The sequence below is a fragment of the Mangifera indica genome, chromosome 8, assembly GCF_011075055.1.
Source record: "Mangifera indica cultivar Alphonso chromosome 8, CATAS_Mindica_2.1, whole genome shotgun sequence".
In the NCBI taxonomy this organism is placed as follows: Eukaryota; Viridiplantae; Streptophyta; class Magnoliopsida; order Sapindales; family Anacardiaceae; genus Mangifera; species Mangifera indica.
The window spans coordinates 13,682,792-13,709,764 of NC_058144.1; the positions used below are offsets into that span (position 1 = coordinate 13,682,792).

At 34.0% G+C, this 26,973-nt stretch overlaps 2 protein-coding genes across 2 annotated transcripts; both read right to left on the bottom strand.

The window, feature by feature from the left end:
* Nucleotides 1-20,456: 20,456 nt before the first annotated feature.
* Nucleotides 20,457-22,930, bottom strand: LOC123222919. The gene is made up of 3 exons (XM_044645947.1): nucleotides 22,521-22,930; nucleotides 21,373-21,514; nucleotides 20,457-20,657 (listed from the first exon to the last, which is right to left on the bottom strand). The coding sequence occupies exons 1-3, from the start codon at nucleotides 22,796-22,798 to the stop codon at nucleotides 20,577-20,579; spliced, it is 501 nt and encodes a 166-aa protein (XP_044501882.1). The 5' UTR covers nucleotides 22,799-22,930; the 3' UTR covers nucleotides 20,457-20,576.
* A 2,004-nt stretch (nucleotides 22,931-24,934) lies between these two features.
* Nucleotides 24,935-26,464, bottom strand: LOC123222767. The gene has a single exon (XM_044645712.1). The coding sequence runs from the start codon at nucleotides 25,934-25,936 to the stop codon at nucleotides 25,037-25,039; it is 900 nt and encodes a 299-aa protein (XP_044501647.1). The 5' UTR covers nucleotides 25,937-26,464; the 3' UTR covers nucleotides 24,935-25,036.
* Between the last annotated feature and the right edge of the window lie 509 nt (nucleotides 26,465-26,973).

Genomic DNA, 26,973 nt, shown 5'->3' on the forward strand with positions numbered 1-26,973 from the left:
TTGATAAAAACATCAATTCGTCTGATGAAACAGATATTCCATCAATGTAATGTCTGTTTTGTTTTTCAATCTTGGTCACTCTACATGGAATGACTTCAAGGGGTATTGTCCTGTAGTAGCCAGATTTTATGTCTTTTTTACTATTCTGGTGACTTACCTTTTCTTGTTAATTTCTTGTTGAATTACAACCATTAAACACTGCTCATTATGATCAGATTTTGTATCAATTTATGAATTGGAGTTTATGAATGCAATATGACTTGTGAGCTTCTTCATTGCTTGAAGAATTCCTTATCTCTTCTCTACTATTTCTTCATCTGATTTTCATTATTAATTGTTGTTCGAGAGTTAAGAATCTTGTTGGAAAGTGTTGGAATATTTTTTAGGTACATAACAAAATTGTTATCAAAGTCGACGATGCTGATGAATGGTGTCAACCCGAATGGAGGATTAGAGCAAGGATACTAGAGTGTGATGGAGAGGATGACAACCATGGATATTAGGATGGAGGAAATGTCTCTGAAAATCAACAAAACAGAGAGTCGATTCGATGCCTTACATAGTTACATGTATAAGATACAACAATACATGATGAAGAAGACCAAGGGGAAGGAGAAGTCTGTGGTGCAATCTCCGACGATCATCAATTGATCACACTTGCAATAGAAGGAAGGAAAGTCGGCGGTGCCATCTCTAGTTACCATTCGACCGCAATTTTAGCATGGAATGAGGATGACAATCGGAGTCACCCAACAACCCAATCATCTGCCGAACATGATTATTACAAAAGCGCCGATTCGTAGGAAGCAGCATGGCCAGCAACTTGAACTACCATTCACTACAACAAATTCCATGAAACGTGACAAAAATTTTCGTCCCATGAAATCAAAAGTTCATTCAAAAAAGTGATAAAAGATCATATAATCAAAAAAATATGCGTTATCAAATAGTAATACCCAAAAAAAAAAAAAGAAAATAGTCTTTAATAACCCATCATTAATTACAAAATAATGTTTTGTCATAAAAAGGTATATATTTTGGGACAAAGTTTTTTGCTTATAAATAAATTAACTTTCATCTTTAATAACTCTATTTCGTTCTAAAAAACACGCATTTAGCCATAAAATTTTGTGTCCTTAATTGTACAATAAATTAGAGACAATTTTGTTTGTTTTTAAAGATATAATTAATTAGAGATGAAATTTTTCCTCCTTAATTATACATTAAATTGATGACAATTTTTTTTGGTCCATGAATATGTAATGAATTAAAGACAAAATTTTTCGTCTTTAAATGTAACTTGAATCGGAGCCAAATTTTTTCATCATTGAATGTGTAAGAAATTGAGAATAATTTTTTTGGTCATTGATTGTATGATGCATAGGGGACAAAAGTTTTGTCTTTGATTAAATAGTGAATTGAGGACAATTTTTTATATCCTTAATTATGTTATGAATCAAGAACAAAAAATTATGTTATTGATTGAATTGTACAATCCTAGTCATAGGCCAGTTTGGCCCATAAACTGGATCGAAACAGACTCATGTAAAATTGAAATCGAATTTTGAGGGTTTGATTCAATTTTTTTTTTTGAACTATTGAACCACCAGTTCATGATCGGTTCACGAACCATCAGTCCAATAATTAAAAATTTTTTTTTTTTTAAATTACAAAAAAGTTTAAATTTGAAGGGGACCAACAGTCCTTAGCAAATTCTGCAAATGCAAAGGCTAAGTAGCCTTTGCAAATATGGCCGTTAGGCCTGATTTTTTTTTTTTTATTTTATTTTTATATAAAATTTTACTTATAAATACTCACTCAATCTTTCAAGTTTTTCATTTATTTATTCTCATTTCTCATTCTTTCAATTATCAATAGTTTCTCAATATTTCAATCAAATTCTCTCAAATTCAATCAAATTCTCCATTTATTTTTATTAATTCCAATTTTAATTTCTATAATTTAATTATTATTATCTTTCTATTATACAATTTCATAATTAATTATTAAATTTATCTCTATAATTAATTTTATTTATTATTTATTATTATTTTTTCCATTATTTTTTATAATTAATTATATAATTTATTTTATTTATTATTAAAAAGACAAGTAGTGAAAATTCTTCACATAATAAGAGATTTGGTCAATATTTATATACATCAAATGTGGATGAAGATCAATTTATAGAAGATTTTTTAAACAAAAAAATGGAAGTCAATATGTGGAGGTGGAGCTATAATTACAACAAGTAGTGGAGATAGAACAACAACCACAAAAAAAATTTATCTTTGATATTTTCAAAATTCATTTTAAAAAATACAAAAAAAAATGATAATTTTGATATTGTTTACAATTGTTGTAAACAAATTTATAAATTCAAGTAAAAAGATGAATATGGGACATTTAAAAAACACTTAAAGTCAAAGTATCCGAAAAAATTGGATAAAATAGAGGCTAAACACAAATAATCAAGCATGGTTCTTTACATAAATCTCTATTTATTTATAATAATAATAAAAGTAAAGAAGAATTTATAAAAATAGTAATAATAAATCACTTAGTATTTAGTTTTGGTGAAAATTTAAGTTTCAATAATTATTGTAAAATTATATCAAATTCTAAACATAAAACTATTCCTATAAACACATTAAAAAAATCATTATTAGGTTTATATAAAAAACAAAAAAAGAATTAATTTAATTATTCACAAATTTAGATGAACGTGTGTCTATATGTAGTGATATTTGGAGTTATCATTGGCAAGTTTACTCTTATTTGGGTATAACTTGTCATTGGATATATGATAAATTTCAATTACAAAAAAGAATTTTAACATTTAGGTTGTTTGATGGCCGACATACGATCGATAATATTTATAAAATAATTAAAAGAATATTAGAAGAATATAAATTAGTTTTTAAAATTTTTTTAATTTCATTTGATAATGCAATTGTAAATACGACCTCAACTATTAATTTAACAAAAATTTGCAAGCATAATTTAGGTGATAGATTTTTTTATATTAGATGTGCATATCATGTGTTAAATTTATATATACAAAATGGTTTAAGATATCTTAATAATTTTATTAATCCAATAAAAACAACAACTTCATTTTTATGGACATATCCTCAAACAATAAAAGAATAAGATAAATTTTATAAAATACATAATAGAAGACCGAAAAAATTTCTTAAAGATGTGTTGACTTATTGAAATTCAATATATGAATTACTCAGCAAGTCTTTTAATTATAAGAAATTATTGTGCATATTTATTTCATAAAATGTATCAAAAGTTACATTATATCCCCAACATTGGGATATTTATGAGACAATTTTAGACGTTTTAAGAAATTTTAATAATGTAACTTATGCTTTGAGTAGAGTTTATTATCCCACTTCTCATTTGTTTTTAAATGAAACTTTTAATATTATTAGAACTTTACAAGAGACCGAAAAAAATGTTATTTTAAAAGAAGTTATTTTTTTGATGAAAACAAAATAATTAAATTACTATAAAGAAATTTCAGAAATTTTTCTTATTGCTTTTTTTTTTAATCTTTGGTTTACATTAGATGGTGTTACAAATTATTTAACATTAAATTATGAATGCATGCAATTAGATGATGAGGATAAAGTTAATATTCCATTAACTATAACTACTATTATGGATTTATTTAAAAAAATTTATATTGAATATTCATTAATTTATGATAACCAAGGTGGTTATTCTTCTTCTTTGCCACTTATCGCCCCATCACCAACATAAAATATTAGTTATGGTGATTGTATTATGATGCAAAAGGGTGAAAGACTAAGAGGAACATCAAACTCCACCTTAGAGCTTGAAATTTATCTAACCACTATTTTTGAGTTTGGTGATAGTAATATAAGAAAAGACTTTCCAATTCTAGAGTGGTGGGGTTGATATACATTAACTTTTCTAACATTAGCAGTTATTATTAAACAAGTCCTAGTAACACTAACATCAACTATCGTAGTGGAATAAGTTTTTAGTGAAAGGCGTAATATATTGAACAAAAGGCGATCAAGTTTGGCTCCCAAATCTATTAAAGTCCAAGTATAAAAGTGAACTTCAATGAAGAACCTTTTGATTTAACAACAGATAGTTCGATGACAGAAACCAGTAGTAAAAAAAGTAGAGGTGAATGATAAGGTAAGGGGGTATCCTTAGCTATCGGGTACGCAAATGTAAGAGAACTATGTAGGCTTTGATTCTTCTAAACTTCAAGAAGATACGTAGAAAGCTTAATTGAAAAATTAAGTCCAAAGTTTTTTTTTTAATTTTTAATTATCGTAATTATTAATTAAAAAAATAAATCGGGGCCATGAATCGAAACTGACAGTTTAATGTCAATTCCGAGTCAGGGCCATGAGCTGGGGCCATAAATCAGAACTGATGGTTTAATGTCGGTTTCGAACCGGCTATGAACTGACCTGTAACGGTTCTGGTTCAAAGTTTCTATTTTTTTAAATCGTGAACCGGTGATTTTGAATCAAAACTATCAGTTTATGAATCATCGCCAAGTCTAGTATTGTAAGTCGAGGTCAAAGAATTTCCTTTCTTATTTATGTGGTGAATTTGATACGAGAATTTCGATTATAAATTAAAATTAATAATTATATTAATCCTTCAGTCAAACAATTCATATAAAATGTCTTTTTAACTAAGCAAAAAATATTAATTATATCAAATTATCATTATTACAAATCAACTAATAACAAAATACTAGCAAAATATTGTAAATCTAACCAGGCAGATATTCCATAATTAATACAAGTACTTAGCATCTTTAAAGGAATAAAAGTGTTTCACAATGCAGTGACTGACACATTCAGCAAGCAAATCCTTTTCATCTCTAACATGTTCAACCTGTGGTTTATATGCAACCACATGTTAAGAAGTTCAAACAAAAATAGTAAAAGGACATTGTAAATTAGAGCAAATTTTAGGACAGTATGCTGTCTCCATTTCATACAGTTTGTCCCATAAGATTTCTTTCAACCACGGGGAGCCTGATCATATTTGGTGTTAAAAGAATCGGTAAAGAGCAATAGCAAACTTTTGAAGTAATGATCGTAGGAGTATATAAGAAAAATACTTCAATTTGTTTGCTTCAGTGGTCATGCCTCTGGAAATTTCAAGTGATTTTTCCAATGCACAATCTGATATGAATAAGGTAGTGAAATCAACTCATAATTAGATTCCTCAAATTTGTTATTCAAACTGGTGCAATAAGGACATTAATTTAATTCCTCTTATTCGATGCCAGCAATATATTAATTTGAATTCATTTAATACATAAACAAAGAAAAAGGTACAGCAACATGAAAAGCATGTTAGAAGTGAGCAATATGACATAAAACACAGACACTGGATTCAACAATGATATTTTAATATAGGTCATATATGTTAAAACTGAGTAGATAAGACAAACTAATCTGTTATAATCAACTTAAGAGAATAGTTCAAGCAAACTTTTCTGCATGTTGTAACTGGATAATCAGACTAAAATGGTGGATATCCCTTTCCACAGCAACATTATCAGGTGTTCCAACTGTGAAAAATACCTGCTAATAGAATACTCAGAAAACAGAAACTTTAAACAAAGAACTTTCTAAATATTAGTGGACTTGTTAACAATATATTAAGTATTAACATCCAAAGGCCACACCTAGATTTGTCCAGCAAACATCCAAAGGCACTTCCACCTGCAACTTTAACATTATATTCCCCTTCATATTTTACATTCACATTTTCTTTCCAAATCAAATATACATTAGCAAATTATGACAGTGCAAACTGCTCAACATAATTCACTGCATTATGATAAGCTCAGAAGGTTTGTGCGAGTGCCACAAAAAAATCCAAAATATTTGGCCATGGATTATACGACGTGTTAAGTTGCATGAGCCATGCAACATGCACAAGAACGCATAAGAACTGGTCTTAAGTAGTGGGAGAAGTAGTGGGAGAAATAGTGGGGAGAGTCACACCAAATGCTTATGAATAGGTCTAGCAGTTTTCTTTGAATCCAATAATTCTGCTATTTTGTTGCAAAGTAGCAGTTAGGGTCCTAATTCTTAGGGATATAATTCAAGTAGTGGGAAAAAAGTTGTTATGTTCTTTTTTTATTTAAACTCCTTTCAGCAGATGTATAGGGCGCTTATTTTCGAAATAAAATTCTGGGTTATTCTCCTCCAAATTAGCCAAACTTGAATTCCCCAGATTTTCTAGTGACGACCCTATCGAATGGTTCACCAGAGTGGACCAATTCTTTGAATATCAAGGCACCCAGGAAACACAGAAAGTGTCCTTGGCTTCCTTCCGTCTGGAGGGGGAAGCAAATCAGTAGTGGCAATGGCTACGTTGGGCTTACACGGAAGAAGGCAAAGAAGTGACGTGGGAACTATTCGTATGGGGTTGGTTCGGTCTCATAGATTGTGACGACTTTAATGAAGCTTTGTCAAAAATAAGACAAGTCGGCTCCTTACGCGAATACCAGAAAGAATTTGAGAGGTTAGGAAATCGGGTGCAAGGTTGGACACAAAAGGCGTTGGTTGGAACATTTATGGGCGGACTCAAGGCTGAGATAGCTGAAGGAATTCAGATGTTCAAACCGAAATCCTTGAAGGAAGCAATCAATCTTGCTCAGATAAGGGATGATCAAGTTAACCGATAGCGAAGATTCAACAAGCCATTTGCTCGAGCACTAGCTGACTCGTCTTCTTTAACACCAATCAAACCATCAACTTCAATCAAACGATTGACTTGGGAGGATACGCAGAAACGAAGGGCACAAGGACTTTGCTTCAATTATGATGAAAAGTTTGCACCAGGCCACAAGTGTTGCAGCCCTCAACTTCTTTTGCTAGAAAGTGGCGATGATCATTCGGATGATGAAGCAAATCTAGATGCTCAGCTCGAAATATCTCTTCATGCTCTCTCAGGTTGGTCCATCTTTCAAACCATGCGGGTGATGGCAAATATTAGACACCATGAAATGGTTGTGCTTATTGATAGTGGCTCTACCTATAATTTCATTAGTGAGAAAGTGGCCAACGTGTTACAATTGCCAATAATTCCTACAAGGCCTTTTAGTGTAAAGGTGGCAAATGGAGAACCATTAAAATGTCAAGGGCGATTCGAAAATGTTTTTGTTTTAATTCAGGTCATTCCTTTTATCCTTACCCTTTATGCTTTGCCATTTAGTGGATTGGATTTGGTGTTAGGTATCCATTGGTTAGAGCAATTAGGTACTTTATCATGCAATTGGAAACAATTAACCATAGAGTTCACGTTGGGAAATCAAACTCACATATTGCAAGGCATCAACAACCAAGCGATCCAACCTATATCCATGAAAGCCATCTCCAAAGACATTCGTCATGGGAGCTCAGTATTTGCCATGTGTTTTCAAGCCACAACACAACCATTATCACCACAAATTCATCCCGAAATGCAACAATTATTGTAAGCATTTGAAGACATATTTTAGGAGCCTAAGCAATTACTGCCTATTTGAGTAGTGGATCATCACATCAACCTGAAAGAACAAACCGAGCCCATTAATGTGAAACCATATAGGTATGTTTACTTTTAGAAGGCTGAAATTGAAAAATAGGTTCAAGACATGTTACAGTTAGGACTCATATGACCTAGTACTAGTCTTTTTTCATCCCCTGTCTTATTGGTAAAAAAAAAAGATGGGACATGGAGATTTTGCACGGACTATAGAACACTTAATGAAGTGACCATCAAAGATTGATTCCCTATTCCTACTGTGGATGATATGCTTGATGAACTCCATGGGGCTTCCTATTTCACCAAACTTGATTTACGGGCAGGATTCCATCAGGTACGAATTCATCCTCCACATATCCATAAAACAGCGTTCTGTACTCATAATGGTCATTATGAATATTTAGTTATGCCTTTCGGTTTTTGCAATGCCCCATCTACCTTCCAAGCAGTTATGAATTCCATATTTCGTCCTTATCTTCAAAAATTTGTACTAGTTTTCTTTGATGACATTTTAATATATAGCCCCAACTGGAATTTGCACCTTGAACATGTTCAGAAAGTTTACGAAATATTAAGGCAGCATTAGTTTTATATTAAATTGAGCAAGTGCGTTTTTGGTCAACAAGAGTTGGAATACTTGGACCATATTGTGACTCTACAAGGAGTTAAAGTGGATCAAGATAAAATACAAGTTATGCTGAATTGGCCTAGACCTACTAATGTCTCTGAGTTACGTGGATTTTTAAGGCTTATAGGTTACTACCAAAAGTTTGTCCGTAATTACGGTGTCATCGCTTGGCCTCTCACTAATCTCGTAAAAAAGGGGCAATTCAGGTAGACAGATGAAGCGGAACATGTATTTCAGAATCTTAAACAAGTCATGACTACAACTCCAACACTAGCAATGCCAAATTTCAATGAACCCTTTATCATTGAAGCAGATGCATCCGATGATGGCATAGGGGCAGTTCTCACTCAACAAAGGAAACTTATTGCCTTCATGAGCAGAGCATTGGGAACCACTAAATGGTCTTAGTCCACCTATGCCAAAGAGATGCTAGTAATCATCCAAGATGTACAAACTTGGAGACCTTACCTATTAGGCCGAAAGTTTTACATCAAAACAGACTACCAGAGCCTCAAATACCTACTCGAACAACTTATTTCAATAGTGGAGCAAGAAAAATAGGTTTCTAAATTGCTTGGCTATGACTATGAAATCACATATACACTAGGCAAGGAAAACCACGTAGCTGACACTTTATCACGAGTAGTGGGTAGCCTAAGCCTTGATACTCTCACCGTTTCTCGAGCTCACATATAGGACACTATCAAGACCGAAGCTAAAACCCATCCTTACATGTAAAGACTCTGCCAGCAAGCACAAGACAAACTAGGCAGTCCTTACGTATGACATAATAATTTGGTTTATTATCATAATCGAGTCGTCCTTCCTCCCCATTCAGATGTCGTCCAACAACTATTGCAGGAATTTTATGATTTCACCTGGGCAGGCCATTCTAGTGTACTTCGCACGTATAAAAAATTAGCTAAACAATTTTATTGGCCTGCCATGTACAAAATAGTGAAGGAATATGTTGCTTCTTGCCAAATATGCCAATGCGTTAAGGTTGACACCTTGTTGCCCGCCGGACTCCTACAACCACTATCGATCCCATGTCAAGTATGAGATGATATCACCATGGACTTTATCGACGGACTTCCTCCTTCAAATAGCAAGCAAGCTATTCTGGTTGTCATTGACAGATTAAGCAAATCAGCATATTTTTTAGCCTTTTCCCATCCATATATAGCGAAGATAGTAGCCAAGAAATTTGTTGAAGAAGTTGTTAAACTACATGGAATGCCACGGTCTATTATTAGTGATTAAGACCCTGTTTTCCTTAGCCATTTCTGGCAAGAATTTTTTAAACTATCTAGCACACAATTGAAGATGAGCTCGACCTATCACCCTCAAACTGACAGCCAGTCCGAAATAGTGAACCGCTTTATGGAACAATACCTTCAGTGTTTTGTTTATCATCAACCACAAAAATGGTATTATTTCTTACCTTGGGCTGAATTTTGGTACAACACCACCTATCATTCCTCCATTGGAATGACTCATTTTCAAGCCCCCTTTACGGTCGACCACCACCAACAATTCCACCATATCAAGAAGGAACCTGTTCAGTACATGAAATGGATCAAAATTGGGTTGCTAGAGATGCTTTACTAAAGCAACTCAAGGATAATTTGCATGCTACCAATAATCGAATGAAGCAGTAGATTGATTCGAAGGGCAGAGATGTTGAGTTTCAGGTTAGCGATATGGTCTTTCTCAAGCTTCATCCTTATCGTCAATAATCAGTGTTTAAGTAGACCTATCAGAAGCTTACAAGTCAGTTTTACAGACCATATCTGATGGAAGAACGAATTGGCAATGTAACCTACAAGTTCAAGCTTCCTTCATGCTCTCGTATACATCCAGTTTTTCATGTGTCCATGCTCAAGAAACACGTGGGTGATACTCATGTTATCAGTTCTGAAATGCCTATTTCACCTGATGGTGACTTCATCTTGGAGCTCAAAACCATATTGAATACACGTTGGATAAAACGTGGATTTAAATTTATGGAAGAAAGTTTAGTTAAGTGGAAATGTCTTTCCACTAAAGATGCTACTTGAGAAAATTCGTAGGAACTGCAGACTCGATTTCTAAACCTTGAGGACAAAGTTTCGTTGAAATGGGAGGGCAATGATAAGCTCAAAAGGTCTGTACGAGTGCCACAGAAAAATCCAAAATATTCGGCCATGGATTACACGACGTGTTAAGTTGCATGAGCCATGCAACATGCACAAGAATGCATAAGAATTGGTCTTAAGTAGTGGGAGAAGTAGTGGGAGAAATAGTGGGGAGAGTCACAACAAATGCTTATGAATAGGTCTAGCAGTTTTCTTTGAATCCAATAATTCTACTATTTTGTTGCAAAGTAGCAGTTAGGGTCCTAATTCTTAGGGATATAATTCAAGTAGTGGGAAAAAAGCTGTTATGTTCTTTTTTTATTTAAACTCCTTTCAGCAGATGTACAAGGAGCTTATTTTTGAAATAAAATTATGGGTTGTTCTCACCCTAAGTTGAACTCTATTTTATTAAGCTTTGATTGGGACCTAACACACTATGTCGTATATATTATGAAAATAACATCAATAGTGAATTCTTCTTATAATTCCATTTTCCCCTTACATAACCCATTCCTTTGAGACAATGTAATAACAATGCCTAAAGCAACACTGCATAAAAGAAATGCCATTCACAGAAAATACATAAAAGAAATGCATAAGGAAAGAAACCTACCGTTGCGTTCATGAAGGTGCTTCTTCTGAGCCTTTGGTAGTTTTACATTACCACTACAAGCATGACATGAGAACAACAACTATGAGAGCTTCAATTAATTCTTGAGCAAGATGTTGTAATCAATTTTTCTTTTCTTCTTGAAGATGAAACATAAATTTATCTGTACAATCAGTCAATAAGAGCTTCTAACATTCAAGTTAACAGACACACACAAAAGCTTACAAGTTTGTGACTCAATAATAGACAGAGCTAGAAATTCGTAAACATCAACCTACTCTGAATTCTATCAAAGCTGAACTTAAAATTATCATTTAATGACAAAATTAAATTATTTCTAAAAATGAATCCTAATTTTTTTGAGATAAAATTAAATTTCTATCTCTAAAAGTAATATTTTGAACGAACCTTAAATGAATCCTAAATTTAGGGGGGACAAAATTGAAATTTCTTCTTCTAAAATAATCATTCTAAAACAAAATTATAATTTTATCCACAAAATTATTATTTTGTGATGAAACTAAAATTGTCTCTAAAAGTAAATCTTAAGTTTTAAATGATGAAATTATAATTTCATCTCCTTAAATAATCATTTTAGGACGAAATTAATATTTTGTCACTAAAGTTAATATTCTGGGATGAAATTAAAATTTTGTCCCTAAAAGCATCATTCCATGACGAAATTATAATCGTCCCAAAATATTTAGTTCCTAAATTGTATACTTGTTAGGGAAAAGGACTATTTCCCACCCAAGTTTTAGTTGAAATTCAAAATCACACCTGTAGCAATTAAAAAACCCAAACTGCCACAAATAACCCAACTTCTGTTAATTTTTTTTGTTAGAAGGGTAAAATGGTTATTTTAATGTTTATATAATAAAAATATATAAATTTTATTTCTTGGGGGATAGGTAATCTATCAAAAATTGATGGAGTAGTTGAAACTACCAATTAGTAGGAAAAATTTTCAAGTAACTTTGGGGGATAGGTAATCTATATTTGTTGGGATGTCTGATTGGAGCTAGATAGTATGGAGTATTCTCAGGATTATTTTCCCTTCCAACTGGGCATTGTGGATGTCATTCTTGGGGTGGATTGATTGTCCACTTTAGGGGAGGTTCATAGCAATTAGAAAACACAAACGATAAGCTTCGAGTGGCAAGGGCATGATGAAATCAATTAAAAATAAGAGTGATAGATTTTAGATTGAGTTCGTCGAGATGGAGAGCAGTGAGATTAACTATAACTACATAAAATCCCTCTATAACAGCGATATTGGACAAATTTCAATAACTATCTTTGAAGCCTTCGGGACTACCACCTCAACGTCAACACTATCATGTCATCAAATTAATGAATGGAGCCCAACCACCTAATAGTCAGTCATACTGTTACCTGCATCATAAGAAGAATGAGGTGAAAAGATTGGTTCGGGAGATGTTTGATTGGTCCCACTCAAAGCTATTTAGATATTAAAATTATTCTACTTAAGGCGAGAATGAACCTTATAATTTTATTAAAAGTTTCGTCTCTTTTACATTGCTGGGTAATAGAGTTTAAATACATCTAGGACTCAACTATTTCTCTGAACAAAAGGAGTGAAACGGCTAGTTGGCAATAAAATAGCCAACAATAATAGAGATATTCTAACTTATTGACCTATTCCTATGCAAATAAAATAACGGTAATAACTAATGCAAATCTTAAGCCATAATTTGCAATCAGCATGGTCCTCGTTGTATGTCGCCTTGCATGCCTAATGCAAAGTGTTCCACACTCAATCCTCGTACCTTTGGTTTTTAATGGGTACTCTAGTTTATCTTCTTGGCTTATCATTGCCTCTTTTTTCAGTGGAACCTTGTCCTTAAGGTTCAATTTAAGAAACTTGTTTTGTAACTCTTGTGTATTCTCCCACATAGCATCTTATTTTGGAAGCTTTTTCCACTAAACAAGGTTTTCCTCAACAAAATTTGACCCTTTCTTAACCTGTCTAGTATCCAAAATAACTTCAGGTTCCATAATAATTTCACCATCATCAACTATGGACGATAGTTCAGTGCTAGTAGCATTTGTCTCCCCTACTTGCCTTTTAAGCATTGAAACATGAAAAACAAGGTGGATTCGAGACCCTTCAGGCAATTGGAGTTTGTAAGCTACTTTTCCAACCTTTGCTTCAATTTGGTACGAACTATAAAACGATTAGCTAGCTTTTGATATGATGTCCTATAGATAGTTTGCTGGCGATGAGGATAGAGTTTAAGGAAGACTAAATCCCCCACTTGAAATTTCATATCCCTTCTTTTTGAATCGGCCACTTGTTTTATTCGATTAACTACTGCATGCAGATTAGCTCTGAGCTGTTGTAAAATGGCATTTCGAGATACCATTGTTCGATCCACTTCATTGACGGAAGATACCCCAACTTGATAATTTGGAATACTCGACGGTGGCCTTCTATAGAGAGCTTGGAATGGCATCATCCCAATAGAGCTATGGTATGTAGTGTTATACCAAAATTCAACCCATGGAAGAAAAGAACTCCACTTTCAAGGTTGTTGGGAAACAAAACATCGTAAATACTGCTCAACACACCTGTTAACTACCTCAGATTGATCATCAGTTTGGGGATGGTAGGCAGAGCTCATATACCTTTTAGTTCTTGACATTTTGAAGAATTCACTCCAAAAATAACTTATAAAAATGAGATCTCGATCACTGATAATTGATTTTGGCATGCCATGAAGCTTGACAATCGCTTCCACAAATTTTTTATCTACCATTTTTGCCGTATAAGGATGCGACAAAGTTAAGAAATGAGCTGATTTACTTAAGCGGTCAACTACCACCATAATAGTTCTCTTGCCATGGGATAATGGTAATCCTTCAATAAAATCCATGGTGATGTCATCCCATACTTAGCAAGGAATAGGCAATAGTTGGAGAATACCTACTGGAGATAAAGTGTATTTTTTATTCTTTTGGCAAACAGTACAAGAAGCCACATATTACTGAATCACCTTATGCATTGATGGCCAATAGAATTGTTGTGGTCTTTCATATGGTGAATCATGGAATTCTTGCAGTAGCTAATTGACAAGATAGGAATTATAAGGAATAACTATACAGTTTTTGTAACATACCAAACCATTTCTCCATTTATACGAAGCTCCAAGACCGTCAGTTGCAAGTTTGCCAATTCGGACCATATAAGGATGCTTGTTAGTTACGTCTTTTCCCAGCTTGTACATAATTAGCTAGGGTTGCCTGTTACTCTTGACAAAGTATAAACAGTTGAATTCTCCTTTCCCAGCTTGTACATAATTTCATAGTCATACCCCAACAATTTAGACACCCATTTCTGTTATTCTAGTGTTACGATACACTGCTCTATCAAATATTTGAGGCTGCGGTGGTCAGTTTGGATGTAAAACTTTCGACCCAACAAGTAAGGACGCTAAGTCTAAATAGCTTGAATAATGGTGAGTATTTCTTTAGCATAGGTAGACTAGGATTGCTTTGTGACTCCCAAGGCTCAGCTCTTGAATGTTATGGGCTTCCCTTGTTGAGTTAACACCGCTCTAATACTATCACTTGAAGCATTAGATTTGATCACAAATGGTTCATTAAAGTTAGGCATAGCAAGTCTAGGAGTAAAAGTCATAGTTACCTTCAAAGCCTTAAAGGCATCCTCCGCTTCTGTCGTCTATCTAAATTGCCCCTTTTTAAGAGGTTGGTAAGTGACCGAGCTATAATTCCATAATTACAGACGAACTTTCTATAATAACTTGTAAGGCCTAAAAATCCATGCAATTAAGAAACATTAGTGGGCCTAGGCCAATTGATCATAGTCTGAATTTTCCCTTGATCCACCTTAACCCCCTATAAAGTTACAATGTGACCCAATTATTCAATTTCTTACTGACCAAAGGCACACTTGCTGAGCTTGATAAAAAATTTGTGATGCCTTAATATATCAAAAGCCTTTTTAACATGTTCAAGATGCTTGGTCTAATTAGGGCTATAAATTAAAATATCATCAAAAAAGACTAACACAAATTTCTGAAGATGTAGATGAAATATAGAATTCATAATGGCTTGAAAAGTTGTAGGACCGTTGCACAAGCCCAATGACATAACCAAATATTCATAATGACTATTGTGTGTGTGAAAGACAATTTTGTGAATGTCTAATGGATGTACTTATACCTGGTGGTCACCTGATCGTAAATCAAGTTTAGTAAAGAAGGTTGCCCTATACAGTTCATCAAGCATATCATCAACGGTTGGAATAGGGAATCTATCCTTGATGGTTACAGCATTCAGAACTCTATAGTCGATACAAATAAAATAATAGCAATAACTAATGCAAATCTTAAGCCATAATTTGCAATTAGCATGGTCCTCGTCGTATGTCGCCTTGATGCCCTATGCAAATTGTTCCATACTCAATCCTCGTACCTTGGGTTTTTGATAGGTACTCTAGTTGATCTTCTTGGCTTATCAATGTTTCAAGCTAAGATCATTCGACCAAGTATCAATCATTTCTCTAGCCCAGTATTGCTTATTCAAAAGAAAAATCGTGGTTGGCATTTATGCTTGGACTATCAGATGCACAACAAACTAACAATCCCATATAAGCTTCCTATTCCTGTTGTTGATGAATTATTAGATAAGTAAGGATTAGCCATTATTTTTAGTAAGTTAGATCTTAAGTTCTTCTACCACCAAATCTAGATAGTTGAGTCTTATGTTGAGAAAACGACTTTCTGCACCTACAACGGCCATTACTAGTTTCTCGTTTTGCCATTTGACTTATCAAATGCTCTAAGCTTCTTTCAAGCCCTTATTAATGACATCTTTCAAGGCCATTTATGTAGATTTATATTGGTCTTTTTTGACAATATTTTAATCTACAATAAAAAATTTTCAAAACATTTAGAAATGACCCTTACAATATTATCTGAGTATCAGTTAGTTCTGAATAAAAAAAATGCTCATTTGTCATGACCTAATTAGGGTATTTGGGCCACATTATTTCAACTGAGGGGGTAGCAGATGATCCACAAATAATCTAGAGTATGGTAGAGTGGCATCAGCCTTGTGATATTAGAGAATTAAGAGGATTTATTGGATTTATGGAGTATTATTAGAGGTTTGTTAAAGATTATGGTTGCATTGTCGTGCCCCTTACGCAATAGTTGAAAAAGAACTTATTCAGTTGGGGTAATAATGCCATACTAGCCTTTAATGGTTTGAAAAAGGCAATGACCATAATCCATATTCTGGTTGTGCCTAATTTTGATAAAAAATTTTATTGTGGAAATAAATGTCTCGAGGTCTGGATTGGGGGCATTGTTATTGTAAGAAAAAATGGCCTATTTCCTTCATGAGTCAAGTTTTATCTCCTCGTGATAGGGCTAAATTGTGTATGCAAAAGAATTGATGACGAACGTTTTGGCCTTAAAAAAGTCGCGACATTATTTATTAGATTGCCATTTCATTATTTGCACTAATAAAAAAAGTCTGAAACACTTAATGGAGCATACTATAATCAATGGGAATCAACAAAAACGAGTTATGGAACTTTTAGTCTATGGCTTTGAAATATAATACAAACCCAGGATGGAGAATAAGGTGGTTGATGCGGTGTCTAGATTACCTAGTAGCACTATAGCCATGATAGCCATTTTAGTAGGTTATTGATTGGATGGTGATACAATGGATGAAGAGGTCCACATGGATGCCCATTACAAAACTATTACCAGGATCTTTTGAAGGATCCCACAGTCACCTTAATTTCCTATTGAAAAAAAACACCCTATTGTATAAATGGCGTTTGGTTCTCATAACAAATTCTACTTTAATTCTCACTATCCTAGTAGAATTTCATTCTACTCCTTTAGGCAGCCATTCAGGACTTTGTCAAACATGTAAATGAAGGGCTAAAATTTTTTATTGGGTACAAATGAAGTTAGTTATTCGCAATTATGTGGTCATTTGTGAAATATACCAACGCGGTAAACATCAGGCTATAAGTCCTATAGGATTGCTTCAGCCCCTCCCGATACTTGATAAAGTTTGGAAGGATATTTCCATGGATTTTATTGGAAGATTACCACAAACAAAAAAGGGTGATACTATTTTAGTAATGTTAGATAGGCTAACCAAGTATAGCCACTTTATGCCCTTTTCGCATCCGTACTGTAAAAGTGGGGGTCAATGTCTTTGCTAAGGAGGTCATTAAGCTCCATGGCTACCTTCACTTAATCATGTGGGATCGCGACCGCATCTTTATGAACCAATTTTAGGTTGAGCTATTTTGCATTATGGGTACTACTCTCAAGTTTTGTGGTGCTTACCACTCACAAACTGATAGTTAGACAAAGGTAGTAAATCATGGATTAGAGACTTATTTACGTTGCTTGTCCTCAACAACCTTGGGAGTGGACATAATGGCTTTCATCGACCAAGTAATGGTATAACACCACATTTCAAAATGTCTGAGGTATGACACCTTTTAAGGCTTTGTATGGCAAATACCCTCCTACCTTGCTTAGGTGGGATTCAACTGATTCTAAGGTGGATGAGGTGAGGATATTTTTTCAGAATTGAGATCAAATTCTTTCTAAATTAAACAAACACTTGATTTGTGCCCTAGAAAGAATGAAGCATTTGACAAATTTGAAATGGCACGAGGTCAATCTGAGTGTCAGTGATAGTGTGTTTTTAAAGTTACAACCTTATTGCTTTATGAAAACTAATCAAGCGATCAAATGAAAAATTAAGTCCTAGGTTTTATGGCCCTTATACAATTTTAGAGAAAATTGGACATGTTGCCTATAAATTGGAGTTGCCTCCTAGTTTAAAAATACATCTTGTCTTTCACATTTTTCAATTGAAAAAGTGGTTGGAGCTCTTTCCCCAACAACCCTTAACCCCCTTTATCTAGTTGACAATTTGGAGTTACAACTATAGCCTAAGACATTACTTGGCACTAGATATTCCCCTTCTAGCCGCTTGGAGGTCTTACTCAAATGTGAACTCTTACCTAACTATGAAAATTTTTGGGAGAATTATATTGAGATTATGGAGCATTTTCCTGAAAAGGGAGAGTAGTGTACCAAGTGTAGCAACTCCTTTGGTGACACCTGGCAAGCTAATAGTGTAGGAATGAGTTAATTATGGGAAATTGTACATAGGTGAGGTGGTGGAGAGTGTGAGGCATGATCTATTGAGAAGAAAAATAAATTATCATTAAGTTTTTTGTATTGGGGAGTACTGGCCTCCAGTAGCCAGATTTTATGTCTTTCTTTACTGTTCTGGTGACTACCTTTTCTTGTTAATTTCTGAGTGAATTATAGCCATTAAACACTGCTCATTATGATCAAATTTTGTATCAATTTATGAATTGGAGTTAATGAATGCAATATGACTTATGAGCTTCTCCATTGCTTGATGAATTCCTTATCTCTGCTCTACTATTTCTCCATCTAATTTTCATTATTAATTGCTATTTGGTAGTTAAGAATCTTGTTGGAAAGAAAGTGCAGAGGGGTGACTTATATGGTGTTGTTGTATTTTTGAGGTGTTGACTGGGTAGAGTATTTTGGAGAGATAGGAGGCTATCCAGAATTCCCCACTAGAATTCGCAGGTAGGAGACCAGAAGCCGTGGCAGATACCACTATCTAACAACATTATTCGGGTACGTAACAAAATTCTTCAACTGATTGAACTTCATGAAATCAAGGAAGCCTTAGTTGGAATCCTTGGTACTAGTGGTATATCAAATGAGCAGAAGAAACGACTTACTATAGCAGTAAAGCTTGTTTCTAATCCATCCATAATATTCATGGATGAACCCACCTCAGGCCTAGATGCCAGAGCAATTGCAGTCATCATGTGAGCTGTAAAAAATATTGTCCATACAAAGAGGATGGTTGTATATACCATTCACTAGCCAAGCATTGACACAATTGAGGTATTTGACGAGGTAATTAACTTGTATGCTCATATACACAAAAAGGATGTCAGTTCTTTCTTAAAACGGTAAATTTTCATAATGCTCCTTAATTTTCGGTTATGCTTCAGAAATTTCCCATTGCATACTCTGGTAGATATTCCAAGTTTTGGTTTTGTTTCATTGTGTAAAACTATAATATTGGCCATCAAGGTTTAGAAAAATTGAAGCATGAAGATATCATACAGTTCGTTACCTTTTTTGTTTCATATATAATCCTGCAGTTGATTTTGATAAAAAGAGGACGAAAAATAATATACTCTGGAGAGCCGGACTTGAATTCAAGCAAGCGTATCGAATATTTCGAGGTAAGCTTAAAACCGAGAGCAATATATAAATTTCCATTTGGCTATCTCTCTATGTTTGACAAGTTTGCAATACTAACAATTTCTCTAATTTAGTAGTTAATTATTATTTCACAAAAAAACACAGGCAAAATGCAGATTCAGAAGCTGCTCTATCAACTTTATTCATAGACAATAATAAATTATAACATCTAACACTATGTCCATTATGTCAGGGCATTTTCTGGGGTGTCGAAAGTCAAAGAGAATTACAATCCAGTAACACGGATGTTAGAGGTCACTAGCCCTGCTACAGAAGGTCAACTGGGTTTGGATTTTGCCATCTCTGTAAAGAGTTTCTTTTGTTCCAGCAAAGTTCTCCAATTGTAAAGATTCAGTTGTTTGTTTTAAAAGTCGAGATTTTGCTCTTAAAGATTCCACTTTGCGGCAAACAGATATCAGACGTCGGTTTTCCAATTCCAAACACTATTGCGGCGATTTTCCCAGGTTGGTCAATTGGATAGAAGAATACTACACATGAGGGGATTTATTTTTTGCAACCCCTCATGTTTCTCTTTTCACTTCACTTATTATTTTTAATATGTTTATTCTCTCGTGTAATTTGTAATTGTAGCTGAGATCAACACTGAATTAATATTAATCATTTGCAATTGTAGCAGAGTGAAGGAGGAAGGAAACACTATTCATTCTTTCTATCATAAAACTGAATTACAAATTCCAATTTAGCGTTTTTATGGCATAATATATAGCATGATATTTGTGGAGTAACACCTGACTATGTCTAACTTTTAATAAAATCTCCTTAATACACGCCGTCCTACTCAACAACCTCTACACAGCGTTTGAGTGCGCAATTTTCTAATCGTCTTGTCCGTGCTTATTACCAGTGGCTTGCAACGTCGGTCCACCATATTTTTAGTATTTGAGTATGTGTGAGATAATTTCTTCTTAAAATAAATAAATAAATTATGATCACGTTTAAAGATTCTTTCTAAAGAATCTAACAAAATAACAAATATGCTTCTTGAAATAAAGCTAAATGGTTATAATATTTTATATATTTTTACATGCATCATTGACAATAGTTGCTAAAGCTCTAGTTCTTCTCTATTTCCTCTTTTTTCATACCAACCTGTACCTGTGGATGTTCCTGGATTTATTATTATTATAATTCCTTTTGGTGACTGAATATATGGATTCTAAAATCTTGCCGATCACCCCAAAATCTCTACAGCAATTAATTTTACTAATACATTTTTCTGTTACAAAGATAAAGATGGCAAAGAAAAGTAGTGAAAATATAATTGCTTACAGAAGCTCCAAAAAGAGATAGATTAGATCTAGTTATCACCTTTTCTTTACACCAAATGTGTCTTCAACACCATTCATCACCCTCTTTCTTCGCTCGGCTATCATGTCCACATATGCCTGAAATCAAATATTACTTACTATTCTTAATATTGTGATTGCAGCTGAACCCAAATGGCTTCTAAATGTCAAAGAGAACATCAGTCATTCAGCTAGATATTCCAATTATGCACTAAACTGATCCGCGTAAGTTTCCCTTATAAAGACTCTAGGCAATCTACAGAGTTAGGCCCCCTATTCTTCAAGAAAAATGGACACAAACCATCTTTTAACAACTCCATATACATGTCAAACTTAAGCTAGAAAATTAAATTATTACATTTGAAGTTCATGTGTGCCTAAATTTTTTTCTCTTCAATGCATTGTCTGGAATAATATGAATAAATAATTGAACTCTAATACTGCAGCCATTAAACATATTGCTGTATGATGCCCCACATGTATGTCAGTCATTATTGCTTTGGAAGAGAGATTTTATAGAGAGATTAGCCCTCAACAGCTCAAGACTTCTACTTCCTTATTGAAGTTGAATTGTCACTAAAAAAAAATAAAAAAAACCATTTGCATGTTTCAGGGTGGTTAAGTAGAAATATGGGGGCAATTGCAAGAGGCAGAATCCAACAACAAGCTTATCTTGCATTGAAAAGATATAACAGGGCCCCTTGATATTCTGACTTGAGAACTTTAAATGCAAGAACAAACCATATAAAACATGGAAACCATACTAGGCAGGTTTTGTACACGAGAAAGGGAAAAAAACAAGTGAAGCTCATACCTTGGGGTAAGAATAGAGAAATATGTACCACCAACCACAAACTAACAAAATTATGACCATTGTAAATAAGAATGAATGCAAAATTAGCCAGCTACCAGCAATTGCTAAGACTCCAGTCAATGTTATCGTCCATGGTTGACACCTAGTGACAAAAGATGAGAAAAGAAGATAAAAATCTTGTAATAGAAAAAAGTAGATGAAAAGATTATGTCGAAATGAAAATTTCTGAAAGGGAATATATATTGTAAACAAAAAAAAAAAAAAAGGGAATACCACTTTATGCTTTACTAAATTCCATCTTCTTTAACTAGATTCCTCAAATGGTTTGTGCTTATGTGGAATGTTGGCACATGCATTTTTATCCATGAATCTATCATGGATTGGACTTTGCAGAAAATTAAAATCACAAGCAAAATTGACAGTGCAAGCCCTGTTGAATGATCCCAATGTATTGCCACAATTATTGTGGTTATGAGAACTCACTACTGACATCATGAACAGAAAGTGACTGGCTATGGCAAGAAGCAAGGGTGTGTATGCAAAACAAGATTGCCGTAAAAAGCTAGACTATATGCAGCAAGGTTGAATACCCGGTAACAAGTGAGAATTTACCGTTGCAAGTGGAATATGTCTAATGAAAATATACTTTGAGCTTTAAGTATGTTTCTTCCTATAAGAAGTTGTAATAACCAAGGAAAAGCTTCTACGCCATAGACCATGATGGATAGGAGCCTAACCCTAAGAGAAATGTAAGAGGTGATTGTTTGTAAAGTCACATAAGCAAGTTTCACTTGCCATAACAGGATATTCGTTGCATGCCACTTCAAAAAATAGCTTCTTTCAAGCTTTAAAATTCACTTTTAAATCCTATGGCAATATTAAAAATAAATAAATAAATAAAAATACTGTACATTCAATGGATGCCCTTATTGTTCTCTAAAGTGATAAATAGCACTGATATGTATCTAGACAGTTCGTAACAAGTAAAGCCACTCAAATCATAAAGAAGAAAATAACTTCAATCAAAACCCATCAAGCTATAATTCAAAAAAAAAAAAAAAGCTCAGTACTTGTAACTCCAAATACACCTAAAAACTCAAAATTGACATCAAAGAATGATAAGGACTAGTGATAGTGAAGAGGCTGACCAGGAAGGCTTAGTGTCCCAAACAGAATCATACTCGAGAGAGAGGTAATTTAGATAGCCATCCATGTCATTAATAGCACCATTCTCATTCATGAACATTGACTCTTTTGGGTCACTTGAATTTGCTCCAAAAACAACACTTTTGGTGCCCATTTTTGCCATTTTGAGGGAATATAAAGAAGCACGAGACCATAAAATAGAGTTTGAGAGATAGGGTTTTCGTGGTGTCAGCGCACAAGAGAAAGAGAGAGGCAACATAGATAGAGTTCCCATTTTCATTTTCTAGAAGATAAAAATGAAAACTTTTCGTCTAGCGGCGTTCGCTAAGCTAAACTAGTGGTAAAGCAACGAGAACGAAAAAGGATTTCGTTTGCTCGCGGGAGTTGGAAACGGTGTCGTTTTCACTCTACCATTATCCTTGAAAATAGTATAATAATAATATTTTAGGCACAACCAGTCAACCATGCAATTATGATGATTTAGTCATTAAGAGTCATTTCAATTAATTTCCAGTGTGAGACAGCATGAGTTATGCAAGTTGCTGCTTATTTATACATTAAGATCAATGAGAAAATTGTGATGCTATTGCTAGCAAAGGACTTCTAAACTTCATCTTTCTTCATTCTTCTTTCATCCCAATTTTTGAGTAAAACTTGGGACCAGCCAGTATTCAAAAAACACGACATGAGCCTTGATCTGATCAGAAGCAACTTAAAGAGTGCTTGCATGATTTAATACAAATCCTCAGTTCTACTATGATTAACTTTGAATTTAGAAGGTAAATAATAATGTAATTTTTGGTGCTGAAGAAACAACATTTAATCAGTTCTGGATACATCAAGTAAACAACCAGTTAAACCAGCCAAATCCTGATAAAAGCAGATATAAATATGCTTTCTGTACAAGAGAGAGAGATACTGGAGTTCTGATGGAAACTACTCTGCAACCAAGCATAAACTAAGTCAGCGAACAATTTGAAGAGGAATCGAGATTGGATGCAGATATAATTGCGTAGTTCTCCGTCTAATGCTTTAAAAAATGAACTAGCACCAGCCTCGCTTCAGTTCTGAACTTACAATGTCAATCTTACAAAAATGTGCTCCATGTTATAAGCCAACTGTAATATTATATATTCTATGTATAATATGCAATACATTGTGATAAGATTATACCGAATATGCACTTGTATTACACTCTTGAAACGTGCAATGAAATTTTCTCTGGGTTTAAATAAATCAAATCCTGTATGCTTGCACAGAAGAAGCACATGGCAGTGGCATAGAAGGAATGTCATATAGTCAATGTTTGACTAAGAGAATGATATGAATCTTGGAAGAACCATATCTCAAAAGTTAGTTGTTGACATTAAAAAGCCAAAAATCATATAAACCCTATACCAAAAGCCTATACATTTCAATATGAGATCTAAGTATTGTATTTTGCACTAGAGATCTTAATACAGAACTATAGAAAATCATGATATAGAAATTGGTTGAAAATCTTAGACTCGAGCTGCTTAAAATCCTGAGCTCAATGACCTTTTATCTCTATCGTGAAGCATATACCAAATTTAGTAAGTATGACGGATTCAGTTTACTGCATTTATTTGTTTTTTGCTGCTTCATGAAGCCTAAAACAGCCTGAACATAAGGAATTGTGTCAGTGAAGCCAAGGATACATATTTAGCACGCAATAGTAGAAGAGAAATTTGCATGTCTTTTTTTTCCGGTAAATTGAGAATTTTGCAGGTTAGACAGAGAGAATTACAACAATTTTTGTGCTTCAATTAGTTGGCTATTCCTGTCAATTAGTATAGAAATACTTTCTCACAGAAGCTTTTTATTTATAGAGCATATGACGTTTAATCGTTGACCTATTCTTCATAATTATTTTAAAAGCTTGCCAGAGTTCAAGCATATTCCAAATGAACCCAACAAGTTATTTTCTTTGATATTGTGAAAAGATGATATAAATTTGACATCCTATAACAATGAATCAGTGTGTACACAAATGCAAAGACAATTTCGTATAAACCAAAGGGACATATTTACTGCACCTGATCATTTGCTCATGAATAAATGCCTGCATTAGTAGCAACAGTGGCATAGACATCTCTTAAAAATTTTCAAATGCCTGCAACAACAAGGTTTTCGATCAAGCTAATTCTGGCCATTGTTTTCATTAAAACAAAAGCTGCAACTTATTGAAAAATTAATCACAGAAATCATTGTTAGGAAAAGAGATCTTACTGTAATGCCTTGCCACAATATCACATGGGTTGGATCCCAGTGCAAGCAGATTTTTGCCTAACCAGCTACAGAACATTGTCCATGAACATTTTCCAAAACAGAATTGAACACAGGTGATTGGTTACATCATCAAAAGTAACTAAGAAAACATTTAAGGCAAAACAAATTGGTAAACCTATAGTTGGATGCATTATAAAGCTCAATCACATTGTTTATAAGTAAAATCAACGAAAGTATTTGTTGATAATCAATGGTGAAAATTACAATTCTATTCATTCTTCCAAGCATACAATAGCAATGAAAAACCAAGTCCTTGTAATTGGTAATCTCTGAATTGCTGAGAATGAGACCAGGTCAATACAGAAGGATCAAAAATAGATTGGCTCGTACACAACTTCTCACCAGAAAGACAAGTTTGGAACATGAAAACTGCATTTCCCATAGCATTACCAAACAGCCAATTATGAACGTCCCAAAATACCTCAACCGGGAGCCCATCCACCAGAATAGTGTGATTACCGCGGAACTTCCACTTCAGCCTCTTGACTTGCATCACCGCCTTACTATCAATGCGAATCACAAGGCAAGGATCCTTAACATCAGTAGTATCACACTCAATTGTGACATCATGCATCTTCCCCTTATCACAAAACTGAGCCTTGGAACCATAAAATTTCTTGCCAAAAATGTGTTCTCTCTTGGCAACGAAAATGGCATCAATATTAACAGGGGTAGTTTCAACCTTCCTGTATGCTTCCTTTTTCAAGTCTCCAAGAAGTAACACCATTTCTTGGTTATATGCAACAGCTAAATAATATCCCTCTATTGGCTCAGGCCCAGGACCAAATCTAGCACTGGACAAGTCCCAATATATATCAATTTTACTAGAATCTACGTCTAAATTTTTAGACCCTTTTCTCTTGGAGAACAACCATGGTTTTATCTCAACTTTGCAAAGGCATTGGTTGGTTGAATCATCAATTGCAACACTAAGACCTTGACCCATGAGATTCTTCGTCCATGTGACAGTTACCAAGAAAGAAAGACCATGGAATTTACACAGATAAACACAAGTAACCAAATTTTGAGAAGCTTTTGCTGCACTTGATGACGAAGAATCAGCAACTTGAACTCCATTTTCACCAAAACAAGAAGGGAAGTCCCTCATTTTACACCAAAAATGATAAATTTTTCCCTTTTTTTCTCACGGTTTCTTCACTAGATCAAAAGAATGAACAAAAGAACAAACTTGATACACAGAACAATAACAATAACAAACAGTTTCTACCTCAGTCAATTGAAGATGAATTTAAGAACCCATCACCCAAATGCTTCAAGATCGGCTTTCAAATGCTTCAGTCTGTTCTGGGTTGTATCGTGTCGGGCTTTTGAAGTTTACAGTTGCGTATGAAAAAGACAGAGAACTAAAAGAGTGGACTTAGATTTGCTTCACTGTCAATGTCTCTGAGCTGTAAGGCCATATCAAAAAACAAGCTAAAAAAAGACATGACTAAAAGATAATGATACAGAAACTGAAAGAAATGGAAATTTGGTCACTGGATTTAGAGAGATAGATTACTGAAATCACATGGGCAGTAGGCAAGTGAAGAAGAAACAGATGGATGAGAATAAATACATTAAGAAAAAACCATAACCGATTGTTAATATTATTAGCTGGAAAAAGGCTGGTATTTTATACTACGTTACACTTAAAGGGTATCTCACCCACATATAAATAAATAAATACCTTTTTATTATTAAATTTTTGTCATAATTAGCAGAATCATTATGGGCTAACCTTTTACTGACATTAACACATGTAACCAGCACAATAGTCCAAAGCTTAAACGCCAATGAAATTTAAGTGAGACAAATACAATAATTACAGAATACAGAGCGAAGAATTACAGAGAAATAAAAAAAGGCAAAGTAAGATCTGTCATGCTTTTCTAGCACTAGATGGCAACAGTTTCCTGTCATTATGTTCATTTACATTTCAAGATTTCATCATCTAACATCATGAACTGAAGTGGGTGTTTTGGTTTTTCTTTCGTAGTCTCTCTCTTTTTTCTTTTTTCTTTTTTTTCCCACTTTTCAATTTTCATGAGTCGCGGTTTGTCAGCACATGTCTTCACACGCCTCACGATAATCATGTCTATGCTGTTTGACAGAAAATCGTGGGCTTCATATTTTTTCAATTTCAGG

Excerpts from the sequence above, each read along its gene's own strand:
- LOC123222919 (XM_044645947.1), bottom strand. The coding sequence starts at position 22,798 with ATGAAAATGGGAACTCTATCTATGTTGCCTCTCTCTTTCTCTTGTGCG. Across the intron at positions 21,515-22,520 it reads TGGGACACTAAGCCTTCCTG|GTGTCAACCATGGACGATAA; the intron begins GTCAGCCTCTTC and ends TTTTGTCACTAG. Across the intron at positions 20,658-21,372 it reads TTCTCTATTCTTACCCCAAG|GCATATGTGGACATGATAGC; the intron begins GTATGAGCTTCA and ends ATTTGATTTCAG.
- LOC123222767 (XM_044645712.1), bottom strand. The coding sequence starts at position 25,936 with ATGAGGGACTTCCCTTCTTGTTTTGGTGAAAATGGAGTTCAAGTTGCT.